This window comes from Miscanthus floridulus, chromosome 5 (genome assembly GCF_019320115.1).
Source record: "Miscanthus floridulus cultivar M001 chromosome 5, ASM1932011v1, whole genome shotgun sequence".
Lineage (NCBI taxonomy): Eukaryota > Viridiplantae > Streptophyta > Magnoliopsida > Poales > Poaceae > Miscanthus > Miscanthus floridulus.
Window position 1 is genome coordinate 39,747,942 of NC_089584.1, and position 15,988 is coordinate 39,763,929.

At 43.0% G+C, this 15,988-nt stretch overlaps 1 protein-coding gene across 1 annotated transcript; it reads right to left on the reverse strand.

The window, feature by feature from the left end:
• Positions 1-303: 303 nt before the first annotated feature.
• LOC136454543 (putative magnesium transporter MRS2-D) lies at positions 304-14,105 on the reverse strand. Its single transcript, XM_066454932.1, has 6 exons — positions 14,028-14,105; positions 13,778-13,897; positions 8,438-8,566; positions 8,167-8,309; positions 680-824; positions 304-582 (listed from the first exon to the last, which is right to left on the reverse strand). The coding sequence occupies exons 1-6, from the start codon at positions 14,103-14,105 to the stop codon at positions 304-306; spliced, it is 894 nt and encodes a 297-aa protein (XP_066311029.1).
• Positions 14,106-15,988: the final 1,883 nt, after the last annotated feature.

Here is a 15,988-nt window from a genome sequence, read left to right on the forward strand (position 1 = left end):
GTCCTCCTTTAGTCCCGGTTCCTGACCCGGGACTAAAGGACCCCCTTTAGTCCCGGATGCTTGCTCCTGGGTGGGGAACTGGGACTAGAGGGGGTTCCCCACCGGGAGTAAAGCTCGGTTCTCTACCAGTGTATGCAATTATGCATGGATCGGACATGACATTTTTTTTGAGTGAATCAGGAGGTGCAAGCCCCTACTGGAGAATTAATTAAAAGCAAAAAGAGTGACCAGGTATTCCCGCGCGCAAGCTCCATGCTGCTGTGTGCTGATGAAGCTAGAGCCGCCGCGCGGCCGCTCGAGATCTCACCGCAGTATCCCGGTGGTCCTGTAGTAGAACAGCGCCATGGCGAAGAGCACGACCATGCCACCGATGATTCCGGCTGTGGCCTGCCAGAAGACGATGGTGGGGAACTTGTAGAGCGGGATGTGGATGTTGATGGCAAGCACGCCGGTGATCAGGATGCCACAGGTGATGACCAGCGTGGCCGTGGACAGCAGGATCCCCATCTGCAGCAGCTGGTTCTGCTTGTCGTCCAGCATGATATTGATGTAGTCCTCCGTGTCGTCCACGTACTCCCGCAGCTTCGATCCCATGCATACATGCATCGATCGAGTTGGGTTTCAGGATGCATAGGATGATGGCAATGCCTGCATCGATTAACTTGTAGAGCGTACGTACAGTAGAGAGCTTGTTCAGAGTGCCGTCGATCCGCACGAAATAGGCTTCCAGTAAGCCCTCCAGCTCGTTGATTCTGAGCGGGAAGCCTGTGGAGGTACTGTGGTCCTTGCCGCCTTCGTCGTCTTCAATTTCATCGTCCCTGCTCCTACCCGTTCAGGCAAGCATATGATGCAGAAGCATAAGAGGTTTGCTGCGATACTCCCAAATGACTGTAAGTCGTCCATTTATTTTAATCAAACGATTACTATCACTTGTTACCTTTCAGGAGATAATGTGTGAAATATATATTTATTTAGTTTTTTATTTTGTAAAATAGAACAAATAAGGAAAGTTTGGATTTCGGCCCTGTTCGTTTAAACTTATAGGTCAATCTGTAGCGACTCCAAATCAGTCGCTATAAGTCATTTGAGATACGACGCACCTAGCGCCCGGACGCCCGGCTTCAAGGGCGTGTCCGGACGCACCTAGTCCACATAACGTTTCGATCCCAACCAAACTCGTTCGATTCAGATACAGTACGGACAGAGCGCAATGCAAGAAAAATAAACCATAGGCCCATTTTATTTGGATTTTTGTGTTTGATGACCAACACAACCAAATTGGGTTAATGGATTTACAAGTAATTGTTTTGTAGTTCAATAGGGTGCAAGACGTGACTTGGACGAAGGTGACATGATGATTCCACGATCAACACCATAAGCAAGACTCTAGAAGCACAAGAGAAGACCCAAGATAGCAAGCATAGTCCAAGCACGAAGATGGGAACCAAACATGACGCAAAACCGCGAAGAAACAAGCATGCCAGAGGTGACTGGACGCGCCCTTCGTAAGGACCAGACGCATCCGATGGGCAGTCCGAGACAGCGGCAAGCGTCAGCAGGCGACCGGACGCTGAAGAAGAAACATGATCGGATGCGAGGGGCTCCAACGAGGACTAGGGAGAAACTTGCTCGCTTCTCGATACCTCGATAAAAGTATCGGAGTCGTCGACGGGAGTTTGCATATCTCTACCTTATTGTTTAGCTTTCGCATTTACATTGCAATCTTAGTGTGTACTTTACTTTCCTAGCTTAGTGATAGACTAGTTGATAGGTTTGGAACCTAAGTTGCATAACTCCTTTTTGTGGTAGAGATAGCAACACACTAGAAAAATCATAGTTGCACATTTAGATAGTTTATCTTTTTGCATAGATTTTGCTAAGGTAAGAATAAGAGGCCATAGTTTAGAGTTAGAGTTTTAAGTTGCCTAATTCACCCCCTCTTAGGCGTCACGGTCCCGTACAATTGGTATCAAAGCCGGTTGGCTCAATTTGTACCTTTCGCTTCACCACCGTTGAGCCGACGCTATTTAGAGTGGTTGGGATGTATACCTCTAGGCCTCCGCACTTTGACGGCACTAACTTCCCCTACTACAAAGATAGAATGCATTGTCACCTTGAGGCGGTAGATTTGGGTGTTTGAAGAGTCACTCATGACGGAATGAAACCCACTAAGAATCCCGATAAACCTACAAAGAGTGAAGAAAAAAAAATTTATTTCAATGCTAGATCTAAAAATTGCTTGTTTGAATCTTTTAGCATGGATGTGTTTAACCAAGTGTTCACTTTAAATACGGCATATGAAATTTGGTTAAAACTCCAAGAGCTCCATGACGGCATAACTAATGTCCGTGATCAAAAACATTGTCTAGCTAAACAAAATTATGATTAAAATGAATGATGATGAGCTTGTTCGTGATATGTATTCTCATTTGAATCTAATTATCAATGAGCTCCATTCAATGGGATTAACCAAGCTAGATGATGCGGACATCGTGAGGAAGATCATCTCCATGCTACCACAAAAGAAATATGCAAGCATCATCACCATCCTTCACAACATGGAGGACTTGAGCACCATGACCCCGGTCATAGTCATTGGCAAGATAGTGGCATTTGAAATGTCACGGAAGACGGGTCAAGAGGAAGCCTCATCATCAAGCAAAGGCAAAGCTCTCGCATGTAGTGAGAAAAAGAAGATGAAGGGCAAGCAAATTGAGACAAGCTCAAGCTCAAGCTCCTCAAGTGAAGATGATGATGATGATGATGATGATGATGATGATGATGAAGATTAAAGTGATGATGATCAATCTTCCTCCTCCACCTCTGACCTTGATGAAGAATCAATCAAACTTATCAATAAGGTGGAGAAGATGATCCAAAGGCTCAATGTCAAGGGTGTGCCTATCCAAATTCAAGATCTCATCTTCACCAATCAAAGAAATGAGTAAAGAAAGAAAGGATACTATGGATACGGTGAGTTGGGGCACTTTGTGGAAGTTTATCCAAATAAGTCCACACCCAAAACAAAGAAGAAGGCGTGCAAGGACAAAGCCCTCACATCAATAAGGTCATGGGATGATTCTTCAAGTGAAGAAGAAGACCATCACAAGAGGCGAGGTCACAAGCACTCATCATCAAGTTCTTCTCGTGTGTGCCTTATGACATGAGGTAACGAAAGCTCATCCTCTAGTGAGAGTGATAGTGATGATGAAATGTCTTCTCTTAATGAACTTGTGTAAGAAAATCTTAAATATGCTAAGGCTTACACTAGCCAACAAAAGAAGCTAAAAATATTGCAAGAAAAGTTAGATAGTTCACAAGAAGCATATAAAACCTTGCTTAAACAATATGAGACATTTGCTAATCTCAATATTGAATTATCTACTAAAATTGAGCAACTTGAGCTAGTGCAACAACAAATGCATGCACAATCAATGATGAGCAACTTATAAAGAAAAATGAAAAATTAAAAGAAAAGTTAGCAAGCTCATAAGATGCTTATAAAAGTTTGCTTGCTAAAATGAAAACCATGTGCAAACATTGTGATGAGCTAACTAATAAAGTTGCTAATCTTGAAGCCGTCGGTATAACCCTCACCGAGGCACCTAAAAAGAAAGGTTCAATCTTTGACATGTCTAAAAAGGATACCTCTACTTCTTGTAATGATTTATGTTTAAACTCACCCTTGTGCAACCAAGTTTGTGTTGAGAAACTTGTTGTAGAAACATGCATACAAGTGGTCGCAATGGAGAATGAGCAACTCAAGCAAGAAGTGGCTCGCCTCACCAAGGACTTGACTCAAGTGAAAGGCAAGACGGAGCAAGCCCAACTTCATCAAGACAACACCATCAAGGGAGTGAAGAAGCTTGATGAAGGATAAACCGTAGTTTTCTACATATGCCACAAGGAAGGCCACAAGTTCTATTAGTGCAAGGTGAAGAATGGGGGAGGAGCTAAGAAAAAAGAGAAAAACAAAAAGGAAACAAGAAAGCTCTCCAACACCTACACCAACAAGGTGGACAAAAAAACTTCCACACCTTATCTCTTGAAGAAGAAGAAAAATGACAAGGTGGTGGCCATCAAGGTGAACAAGCAAGCCAATAATGAGGCCAAACACATTTGGGTGCCAAAGAAGATCATTTCCAACATAAAGAGCACCAAGAAGGTTTGGATCCCAAAAGGGAAGTGAGAAGTCCGATAGACTTCGGGGAATTTGGAGACTTGATAAAGTATGGGTGCATTTCATGGGGTGCATCATTATGGACAAGGAAATTGCCAAGTGGGTTAGTGAATACTATGGACCCAAATTCCCCTTCCCATGTTAGGTAATTAGATTTAATTTCTTGCAATTTCAATTAGCATCTAGTTCCTTTTCATGCCTAGGTTTGCATTTACATGTTTAATCTTTTATCTTGCATACACTAGGTATATCTTATGGTAGGCTTGCTCGGTTTCATTCTTAACCCTTGGAGCAAACCTACATGGTTTAAATTATTTAGGAGCACAGCACATGCCTTGTTTTATAATTGTTCATCTAATATGTGCAAAAGTTCAAATTGTAGATAATTTCTCCTGAATATCACCATCGAAAATGGTTCTCACATTCATGTGATGTCATCTTTCAAGTGGTATTTTTAATTCTAAAATCAATGTGCATGTCTCCTACAAGTATTCTATACTTGTGTGCACAAATTTTGGGGGAGGTTACTCTACAAGTTGGATGCTTTGAGACTAACACATTTTCAAGCTTATCATGTGGTGTAGTTGTCTCATTGCAAGGAAAATGGAGTCCCTGGAGTTAAGCATCATACTTCAAATATCCACCACCTATTGCAAGTGGTATAAATCAAATTGATTTTCGCATGTGGTATTTCTAAACCAATATCATCATGTTGATTTCTCTTTGGTATTTATATGTTTTCTCCATGCATTATATTGACTAAACTCCTTTGAGCATTAATTTACCAATTATGCATAAACTTTATTCTCCATCATATGTATGCATATATTTAGGGGGAGCTTAGTCTATGTAATATGAGAGTCAAATTTTATGACATATTCCACTCCACATACAAAGGATCACAAAGTTTGACCCTCCCTTGTGCTACTAATGTCTTCCTTTTCGGTGTTTGATTCCAAAGGAGGAGAATTTGTAGGACCAAAAGCAAGCCCGATCATAATAATTTACAAGTAGTAATGGTCCGAGAAAGGGAAGATAGTGGATTATGGAGTTAGAGGAGGCTTAAATCCATAATGCTACATGGGGACATTTATAAGGGCAAGATAAGGTTCCAAAGATGTTTACATGTGGTATCTTTTAGCTTTACATGTGGTATCTTTTAGTATCATATAACCTTGCCCTTTACATTGCATCCTAGTAAGTAAATAGTTTTTAAATTCCAAAAATTTTATTATTGGCTTGCTTTGGTCGTGTTGTCATCGATCACCAAAAAGGGGATATTATAAGGAAAATGGACTCTAGGCCTATTTACTTTGGATTTTGGTGTTTGATGACCAATACAACCAAATTGGACTAATAAATTTACAAGTAATTATTTTATAGTTTAATAGGGTGCAAGACGTGACTTGTTCGAAGACGACATGATGATCCCACAATCAACACCATAAGTAAGACCCTAGAAGCACAAGAGAAGACCCAAGATATCAAGCATAGTCTAAGCACGAAGATGGAAACCAAGCCAAACGCAAGACCGCGAAGAAACAAGCATGGCAGAGGTGATCGGACGCGCCCTTCCTAAGGACTGGACGCGTCCGATGGGCAGTCCAAGACAGCAGCAAGCATCAGCATGTGACCAGACGCTGAAGAAGAAATATGACCGGATGCGATGATGGCACTGTTCATCATCTCGGCAACACCTTCAGCATGACTGGACGGGGCAGATGGATGACCAAACGCACCAGGCAGCAGCGTCCGATTGGTTTCAGAAAGGTTCCAGAGAGGCGCAAACACGACCGGACACGTCCGGTGGCAAGTGACCGGACTCCGCGCCGAGTCTGATCAATGCGCTAGCTTCAACGGTCGGGACGACCGGACATGTCTGGTCAAGACGACAGCAGCATCCGGTCAGTAGCAGAAAGCTGGGTTTCGCCCCCAACGGCTACTTTCTCGTTGTGGCTTATAAATAGACCACCCAACCGGCCATTTGAGATGTGGAGAGCTGAGGAAACATACCAAGGGTGTTGATACACCATTTTAGTAATCTCCACTTGCATAGTGCTTAGTGATTCATTAGGTGATTAGCGTAGGTGCTTTGCGAAGCGCTTAGATTGATTAGACCACCGCTTATGCGCTTGCTCTTGGTTTAGGCCTAGTGTTTAGTGAGGTTTGCACACCTCTTATCACTCGGTGCTTGCGTGTACCATTGTTGTACATCGAAGGGGCTTGTAGTCTTGCGAGATCACACCAATCGTGTTTGTGGTATGGCCACCACCATGTCCTGGAGGGAACACGGCCCACGACGTTTCGATTGGAAGCTTGATAGTGAAGATGGTGGGGAGCATCCGGGAGAGGCTTGCTGGAAGGCACGTTGGAAACCCGCTTGCGCGTGGGGAAGGCCCGAGGCTATCCACGGATTTACCCGACCGGGAGCTTGGCCCTTGTGAGGGGCTCCAACGAGGACTAGGGGGAAGCTTGCGCGCTTCTTGATACCTCGGTAAAAATACCGGAGCCATCGACGGGAGTTTGCATATCTCTACCTTACTCTATAGCTTCCACATTTATATTGCAATCTTGGTGTGTGCTTTACTTTCCTAGCTTAGTGATAGGCTAGTAGATAGGTTTGGAACCTAGGTTGCATAACTTTTTTTTGCGATAGAGATAGCAACACACTAGTAAAACCGTAGTTACATATTTAAATAGTTTATCCTTTTGCATAGGTTTTGCTAAGGTTAGAACAAGAGGCCATAGTTTAGAGTTAGAGTTTTAAGTTGCCTAATTCACCCCCTCCCCCTCTTAGGCGTCACAGTCCCTTACACGCATCCCATCCACCCGCTCGCGCACGGCTCATCCTCTCGCCGCGCCACCCATCCCCCCGCCATCCCGCCGTGCCGCCCATCCCTCACCGCGCCCCACGGGACCACCTAAGTATCACTTGTTTGCAACATTAGAACAAGTCTACTGCAACATCAGAACAAGACGACTGCAACAACAGAACAAAGCTACTGCAATGCGAGATGCAAGATCAGAAAAAAGAGACTAATGCAACAAAGAAATATTACTTGTTGCAACATCAGAACAAGGTTACTGCAACAATGAAACAAAGCGCAATGCGAGAAAGCAACATCGGGAAAAAAGACTAATGCAACAAAGAAATATTACTTGTTGCAACATCAGAACAAGGCTATTGCAATGCGAGATGCAACATCAGAAACAAAAAAAGAGACCGATACAACAAAGAAATATTACTTGTTACAATAGCAAAATAAGGTTACTGCAACAGAGCTCGCCGAAACCTTAGCCACCGCCGCGTCCCTCGGATCCAAACGGGGAGAAGGAGGAGGAGGAGCGCTCAGATCCAGAGGAAAAGGTGGAGGAGGAGGCGGAGGGCTCAGATTCAGAGAAGGACCCACCTACCTTGTCGGAGCCGCTGTCGTCGCTCTCGTCTCCTATTGGAGGAGCGGGAGCCATGTCGCTGGGGGCGCAGGGAACCAATGGAGTCGTGGGAGGGGGGAGGGACGGAGCGCCGGCTTGGGGACGGAGCGGCAGTGACTGGGCGCGGCATCCATCCTGGTTGCGGGAGTGAGCAAGGAGGAATGGCTGCAGGAGTGAGCGAGGAGAGGATAAGGATGAGTGCGGGAGACAGCGTCTGGGAGACTGTGTGCGGCAGGGGCGGGTCGGTTCAGCGCGGCTTTGGTTGCGTGCGGCAGGGACGAGTCTGTTCGGCATGGCTTTGGGTGCGTCCGTTCCTGTCCGGACGACCATCATGTATCATTATCGTTTGAGATAGTACCACCTAACGAGTAAAAGGAGTACCATAACACTACCCCATATCCCGTGGATAATTAATGGTATAATGGGAGTAGGTCAAAATGGCTCATTCCGCACTCGTTGCTACTACTTGCACCTGTACTGTGAACTCTGAGCTCGCTACTCATCAGAATTTGTACGTGGAACGAAATGCAAGCTCGGGGCGAATTGAGCGGTACCTGTCTTCGTCAGATTGTCTTGCTTCTTTGCCAATATGAAATCTCGATGATTGGCCAGCTACCTGGTAAGCGAGCTTCTCCGATAGGTGCATGGCTGCCATATCCATGTCGTCGTCAAGCAAGTGTTCTAGTTCATCCCTAACCTGTCAGAACTCAGAAACGTCCTTAGTATTACCCAAATTCTCTAGCATATATAAATTAATTAAATAGCAAAATAATGGTGTTTTCTGCAGGCTAGCATGATAAAGGAGATGTCCGGCCAGCAGCTTACCTTTTGAACCCGACCAGAAATAGCAACTAACCGGCTCTTTATTTGTCTTACACGCTCAAGATTAAGAGTGCTGACTTTGGATGACAGTTCATCTAAAGCTGGGTATGCCTCTTTCTCCAACGTGGAACTCTGATGAAATGAACCAACAAGCAAGTATTCAGGATTTCCGATTCTCTACTTGTACCACTGTACCAGAAATGTTAAGTTTAAGGTACTCCATCTTTATCTCCTATAAGAGTGAAGAGAGAGAAAAAAACTAGGACCATTTGCTTGGATTCACATGACAGCATATGGAATGCCTATTGCTATATGGCTTGGATTAACTATTACTTGTTAAACTTTATCTATAGCTATTCCAAGAATAATACTTCATGTATCAAGTTTGGGTTGGAAATATTATTAAACATAGTTTCTTATTATATTTTGTTTGTTGCCAAGGCTGTTTTATTTAATATATACTACTCTCTCCATTCCAAATTATTGTAAGTTGTTTTGATTTTTCTGGGTTTATAGCTTTTACAATATATCTGGACATAATGTGTACCTAGATGCGTAGCAAAAACTATATATCTAAAAAAGACAATATGACTTACAATTTGGAACGAGGTAGAGTAGCCAATATACTCATACACTGCAATGGGACATTTAGCTTGTTGCATTATATATTTATATTTATATATATATATATAGAAGTACTATCCTGTAGCTGGCTACAGAATAACTTATTCTGTAGCCACTTTGAGTTATGATAATTACTATGTTAATTTACGAGATTATAGTAACTCCTTACTAAGTGGTTTAATATAACGTTATGGTAAATATCCCCATGTGTTATACTAACCCAACTATCGTAAATATGTATCGACATTATGGTAAATTAGTATATAAAATTATAGTAAATGGAGGTGGCTACAGAATAATTTATTTTGTAGCCGGCTACTGAATAGCCTCTCCCTATATATATATATATATATATATATATATATATATATATATATATATATATATATATATATATATATATATATATATTCTATTGGGAGCACAGGGCTTCCAATAATTACTGGAAAGCCCTAACCCAGCCTCAGTTGGGCTGGTTCCACCAAACCAGCTCCCAACCAGACCTCTTATTTGCGTGCGCGTAAGGGAGGCCACCTGCCCTCGCGTGGTCCCCACGCTGGCGTCGTTGGTAGGGTCCTGTCCCCTCCATCGCGGCAAGATGGGGTGGTCCCCGTGTGACGCGGGAGGGGGGTGTTGGGGGCCAATACCAGGGTCCCCGAAGAGGAGCTAATAACCATCAACATTGATTCGTCCGGGCAGTCAAGAGCGCGACTACAGCTCCAACTGATGCAAACTCCGCCTCACTCGGCCCCTGATTGTTGGCTCTGCCTCGCCCAACACCAAGGCCGCAGGGTCCGCCTCACCCGACCTCTGAAGACAGACTCCACCTCGCCCAACCTCCGAGGCCGCGGGCTCCGCCTCGTCCGACCCCTGAGGGTTGGCTCCGCCTCGCCGACACCGAGGCCGCGGGCTCCACCTCACCTGACCCCTGAGGGTGGCTTCGCCTCGCCCGACCCCTAAGGGTGGACTCTGCCTCACCCGACCTCTGGGGGTTGGCTCCGCCTCGCCCGACCTCTGTGGGTTGGGGCCGTTACGATGTTTGTTATAATTGCACTTCCCATGGGTAGGGTTCTAGAGGTTTCTATGCATTGTTCCTCTATTAATTAAATAGCCTAGAAAGAAGCATTGTGTGGGTTGGTTCAGTCAGGGTTTTTGAAACAATAATACCCAGAGGGAAGATTTTATGAGGGTTCTATGCATTGTTCATGTGTTAGTTATACATCCCCTAGTGGAAAGCATGGTGTAGGTGTGTGCAATCACTGTTTTCAAAAAATTAATACCCAGAGAAGAGGGTTTTGTGAGGGTTGTATGCATTGTCCCCCGTGTTAATTACACACCCCATAGTGGGATGCATGATGTTGATGGAGGCAATCACAATTGTGTTAGGTATAATGTCCATCTCGCGAAGAGGTTTTTACGCTGTAATAAATTAATTTTTATTCATCCAACCACTAATTTATATGGGCACCAAAAACTTTTCTGTTCATCTTGACCATTGATTTTATGTATCCAATCGGCCATCCCATGCCACGATTCAAATTTCAAATTTAGGAGAAGACGAGATCATCTCCAAGTTTTACGCTTACAGCCTCCAAGTTCTATACATTGTTTCCATGTTAATTATACACCCACATTAGTGGGAAGCATGATCTTGGTGGAGGCGATCATAGTTGTGTCAGGTGGAATATCAATCTCGCGGAGAGGTTTTTTACGCGGTAACAAAATTAATTTTTATTCATCCAACCACATATTTCTATGCAACGTCGGTGTCAAAAACTTTTTACGCACCTTGACAGTGATTATATGCATCCAATCGGCCGTCATGTGCCATGATTCAAATTTTAAATTTTGGAAAACACCAGGTTGTCTCTATATTTCTATGCTCTCGCTCACAAGATTCTATGCGTAGCTGGAAGTATAAATCTCTATATCCTAATGCCCAAAATTATGAATTTTAATTTTTTTACAAAAATCTATTCATAATGGATCTTAAATCATGCACAAAAATATCAGGAGTTCAATGGTGAAAACCGTTTTTGAATCGGATGCTTCGTTGGGAAATTATAATGGAAAAACAAAAAAGATTGGATTGGGTTGCATGCATACATGCGTGCGTCAGCCTTGTCAGGTTGTGTTAGGTGGAACGTCCAGCTCGTGGAGATGTTTCTATGCGGTAATGAATTAATTTTAATTCATCTAAATACTATTTTTTATGCATCGTCGCGACAAAAACCTTTCTGTGTAGCTTGATCTAGAATTTTATGCATCCGATGGACTGGGTTTGCAGGGGTCCTCCATCTGTGCGCATGTCAGCTGGGCGGACCTAGATAGTTGGGCTAGATGGGGCTGGCTGGGGCTCTCCATTAACTATATATATATATATATATATATATATATATATATATATATATATATATATATATATATATATATATATATATATATATATATATATATATATATATATATATATTGGCTTTGAGATTTATTTATCTATCACGTTATATGTTTTGATTCAACTAGAAATCGAACTCCATATCTTGCTAGAATACATGCCTGGGTACGGGAGGTTCAGAGATCTATTAATGATGACCGTATCATGCATTCTAATTTGTTTTAGATCGTACTCCACACCATACCTTAAGACTTAACTCATATGAGCGTGGGAGAGAGCGCAGAACAATGAAAACACTTTGTATTTCAATTCGCTTTGAAATTGGATGTTGTATCTTGTTTGGACACGCTACTCTAACTTGTACATACATGGTAGAGATGGAATATATCCGTCGCTCTTTAATATTAGAGATTGTGTGAACACATAGTGGAGATGTGTCCATGTATGTGTGATAAATGATTAACACGTGTGAGAGGTTTGAGGCTTATTTTCGGGTTGAGTCATATTCCATATGTGCTTTAATTATGCTAATGGCTAACTGGAGGTGTTGTGTTGAGTTGTGTTGCATTGAGTGTGTTGTGCAACATGTCTCTTGACTTGTGAATATGCAGGTGTTGGCCTAGACGTTACTCTATATTTTTATATATTTTTTCTATTTTTCTAGAGCTAAATCTATTTTTAAGCATCTTGATTTATTTTCATGAGCTCTAAATATTTTAGTTGGACTTGGCGTATCCAAATCTATCTGAAGATTTATTTTTAAATTTTTTTAAAATTTATCATGTATTTATCAATTTTTTAACTAAACATGACAAAATCACCCCAAACCCCGTGCAGGGAGGTAATACGAAGAATTTCAAGATTTAAGCAGTAAGACGTCTAAATTTGAAATTTAAGGAGGAAAAAAAGATTACGACAATAGTTCAGGAAGATATAATAGATTTTTTTTTGTTCTTTTTCATAGTGTGTTATATATACATATAGAGGACCAGAGTGTTTTATAGCTTTCAATTGATTTTTTTTCACCTATTCAACCTATGATTTATGGCTCATATTAGATCTATATAAGTTTGTGTAAACAAAAAAAATAGGAGCCATGGTAGGCTCTAAACCCACTTTATATTATAATAGATTTTTTACTGAAAATGCACAAAAATGCAAACTCATGTAAATAACTCTAATTTCAATTGAAATTGTAAACTATATGTGACTAAGGTATAAGAAAAAATAAATCATGTGTTGCGATGGTTGGAACACTTGAATTTTCTTTACCTGATTTACCTACCATCATAAAAAGCATATACAAGTACTAAATTCTGAGACATCAAAATTCTTCTGTTTGAGATTTAGCTTTCCTATAAAAGAAAGGGGAATTGCTATATTTTAAGTGCCTAAATTTCTAGACATTTTTAAGCAACAGTCTTACATAATCAATTAATATAGTTAAAAGAGCAATTGACAAAAGATAATTTATAGGTTTTTGATATAGCTAAGCAATGATAAAATTACATGTTGGTGAACAACAATAAAAAAATTAGACAACGACAAGGGAAAAATAAAAGGAAAGGGAAGTTGCTACCGTATGGTTTCTTGATTAAATAATTGGAAAATACCCATTTTGTTTTCCTGGTTTCCGACCGGAGGCAAAGTTTAAGGTTCAAAAGTACACTTACCGCTGTTTGATGCATTAGCACTAAAAATTAGCAGCTAAAATTAGTACAAGTAGATCTAAACAGATCTAATAAACCTGCTGTTAATTATTAACTGAAGGGTTGGTAACTATCTATTCCGTTATCAGTTTTGGAATTTCTAATAGGTGCTAATAGTTCGTATGCATCCTAAAACCACTATCCAAACACCTATTAGTGCACGGATCCAAATAGCCTCGTGCTAAAAAAGAGCTAGCTAAAAATTTATAGTTATTAGCTATTATCTAGCTATTTTTTAATGCTAATGGATACAAACATGTCCTTATATTGTCGCAATATTTTTCATAATAGTTAGAGCATCTCAAAGAGACTCTCCACGTTCTTCCTAAATGCTAGGAATAGAAATTTTGGTAAAAAATTACACTCCAATAGCTTCTCTAAATAGTCATTCAAAATAGCCATTTTCTATTTCTGATTTTTCACTAGCGAAAAATATATAGAAGACGAGAATGACTCTATAGAGTGTGCATGATATATAGCAAAACTATTGGAGATTGAAAAGATATAAAAAACAATTTTTATGCAAATAACTCTCTAAATAATGATTTAGAGAGCTAGATTTAAAAACCTTCTGAAGATGCTCTTATATAACATGAACAAGGCTGCAGACTGTACCTCCTGTTCCCAGAACTTGAACGCAAGCTCGAGGCACACCTCGAGTGCTCTGAACTCAAACGGCAGAATCTTGCCGCTTCCAAATTCATGCCCATCCTGCCCGCCGCCACCACTTGTTGACTGTGGCGAGACGTTACACAAAAGATCGTCGTAGGGAAATGATCGAAGAAACGACTAAGAAATTCAACGGAGACGAAAGAGGCGGGCGCGCGGAGCGCCCAAGACAAGACACACTGACAGTGACACATACAGAGAGCTGCTGTGGCGGGGATGAGGCCGTCGCGGCGGTGGAACCCAGGCGCGGGCGGAGCTCCCGGATGAGCGGCATGTTAGATTGATCTCCCAACCAATAAATTCAACGGTTTTATTGGGCCTTGGTCACGCGTTCTGATCGGGGGCGTCCAACCCTATATGGTTGGTGGGCCTCCGTCGCACTACGCTATATAAAGATGTGGGGGCCGGCGGCTCAAAGTACGAGGTTCGCCGTGAGCCGCAAACCCCACCGACAAACCCTAGACCGATCTAAGAGGGCGCGCAGCCAGCGACGGGAAGCTCCGCTGACTCTCGCCGTCGTCACTGCTACGCCGTCCGTCTGCACTGCATCGACGTCCGTGCAACCTCTACTCCACCCGTCGCTGCCCGTGTGCTGCCTCCATCAACGAACCAGCGATGGCCAGCTCAACTGTGACTTCATCCGAAGGCTCAGGTTCAACACCAGCACCTCTACCCTATCTCCCACTCTCTGCTTGTTCTAGTTCATCATGTTCAACAGCAAACCGTCTAGATCTACCCTAGTCGATCCACAGAAATTAACAATGGTACCGGAGCCTTTTTCTAGCGGTAGATCTGGATCGGGAAAGAAAGAAATCGAACCCTAATCCTCAATCGGGTACGGAAAAAGTGCGAACAGATTGAGACATGGTCTCGACATCCAAACCCTAACCCTAACCCAGGAAGGGGACTGACTGATAAACAAAAAGAACCACGCCGGGATCCGGCGACCCGCTCGGTGACTGACTGAGAAAAAGAAAGAACCGATTTCAAATCGGGGGAAAAAGTAAACAGTGGCCATCCCAACCCTAACCCTAACCCTAATCGGCAAATCGGGCCAAAATCCGAACAAATGAATCAAAGAAAGGGGAAGAAAGGGAACGGGGTGGCCTACCTCGCCGTCGCGCGGCACCGCAGTCACGCCGGCGCGCGGGGAAAAGAAAGGCCGGGCGGGGCTTCGCTCGCCGGGATCCGGCCACAGGGGCGCCACGGCTAGGCCGCTCGACGGCGGCGCGCTCACCCGCTGGGGAGCGCGCATGCCGGCGAGGGGGCCGGCGACGGCGCCGGGACCTCGCTGCTTCGCCATTGTCGCTCGCTCGGTGTTTGACTGAGGAGAGAAGGGGAGAGCAGTGAGGCGAAGAGAGAGAATGTGCGAATGAAAATGGAGCTAGGGTTGAGGGAGGCGCGGCCGGCCGGGGTTTTTGATGCCCCGAGCTGCACGCTCCACCGTTCGATCTGGATGGACGGACGGAGATGATCGGGCCAGCGCCGCAGCCCAGGCGGGATAGGGGCGTGAGGCCGAATTCCCGGCCCAGGCCCAGGTTGTGGCCTGGGCGCGGAGGCGACGTGCGCGCGCGCAGCTGGGCCGCGGGCAGCTGGGCCGGGAGAGCTAGCGCATGCGGCTGGGCCGGGAGTGCTGGCGCGCGCGTTAACCAGGCCATGGGCCGCATTTCGCTGGGCCGCGCACACTGATTGCTGGATCGGGCCGAAATGGCCAAATAAATAGTAAAGTCACAGTTTTTTTATTTTCTTATTTTCCAGAAAACAATTTGATCAATTTGAATTGAATTTTGTGAAAATTTTCTGTACAAAATTTATCCAACGATAATTTTGTTCAGTAAATAGTAAAGTTGCTTCTGGAAAATACGAAAATGATTATTGAATGTTAATGTTTCTGCTGCGTATTTAAAGTAATTATGGACTTTTAATTAAATTCGAACCAACGGGAGAATTTGATTTTAAGAGCCAAGAGATAAATATGAGTTGATTATGATATTGTTATTTTCTGACTAACGTTGTTAATAGCAATACTATAATTTTAATGATTATGCATTATTTCTATTTCTACCCAACGGTGATGTAGATTTAATGTATAAAATAATTGTATGTTTTAATTTTGACCAATGTTAAACTAAGGCATGCAATTTTGTTGTTATTTCT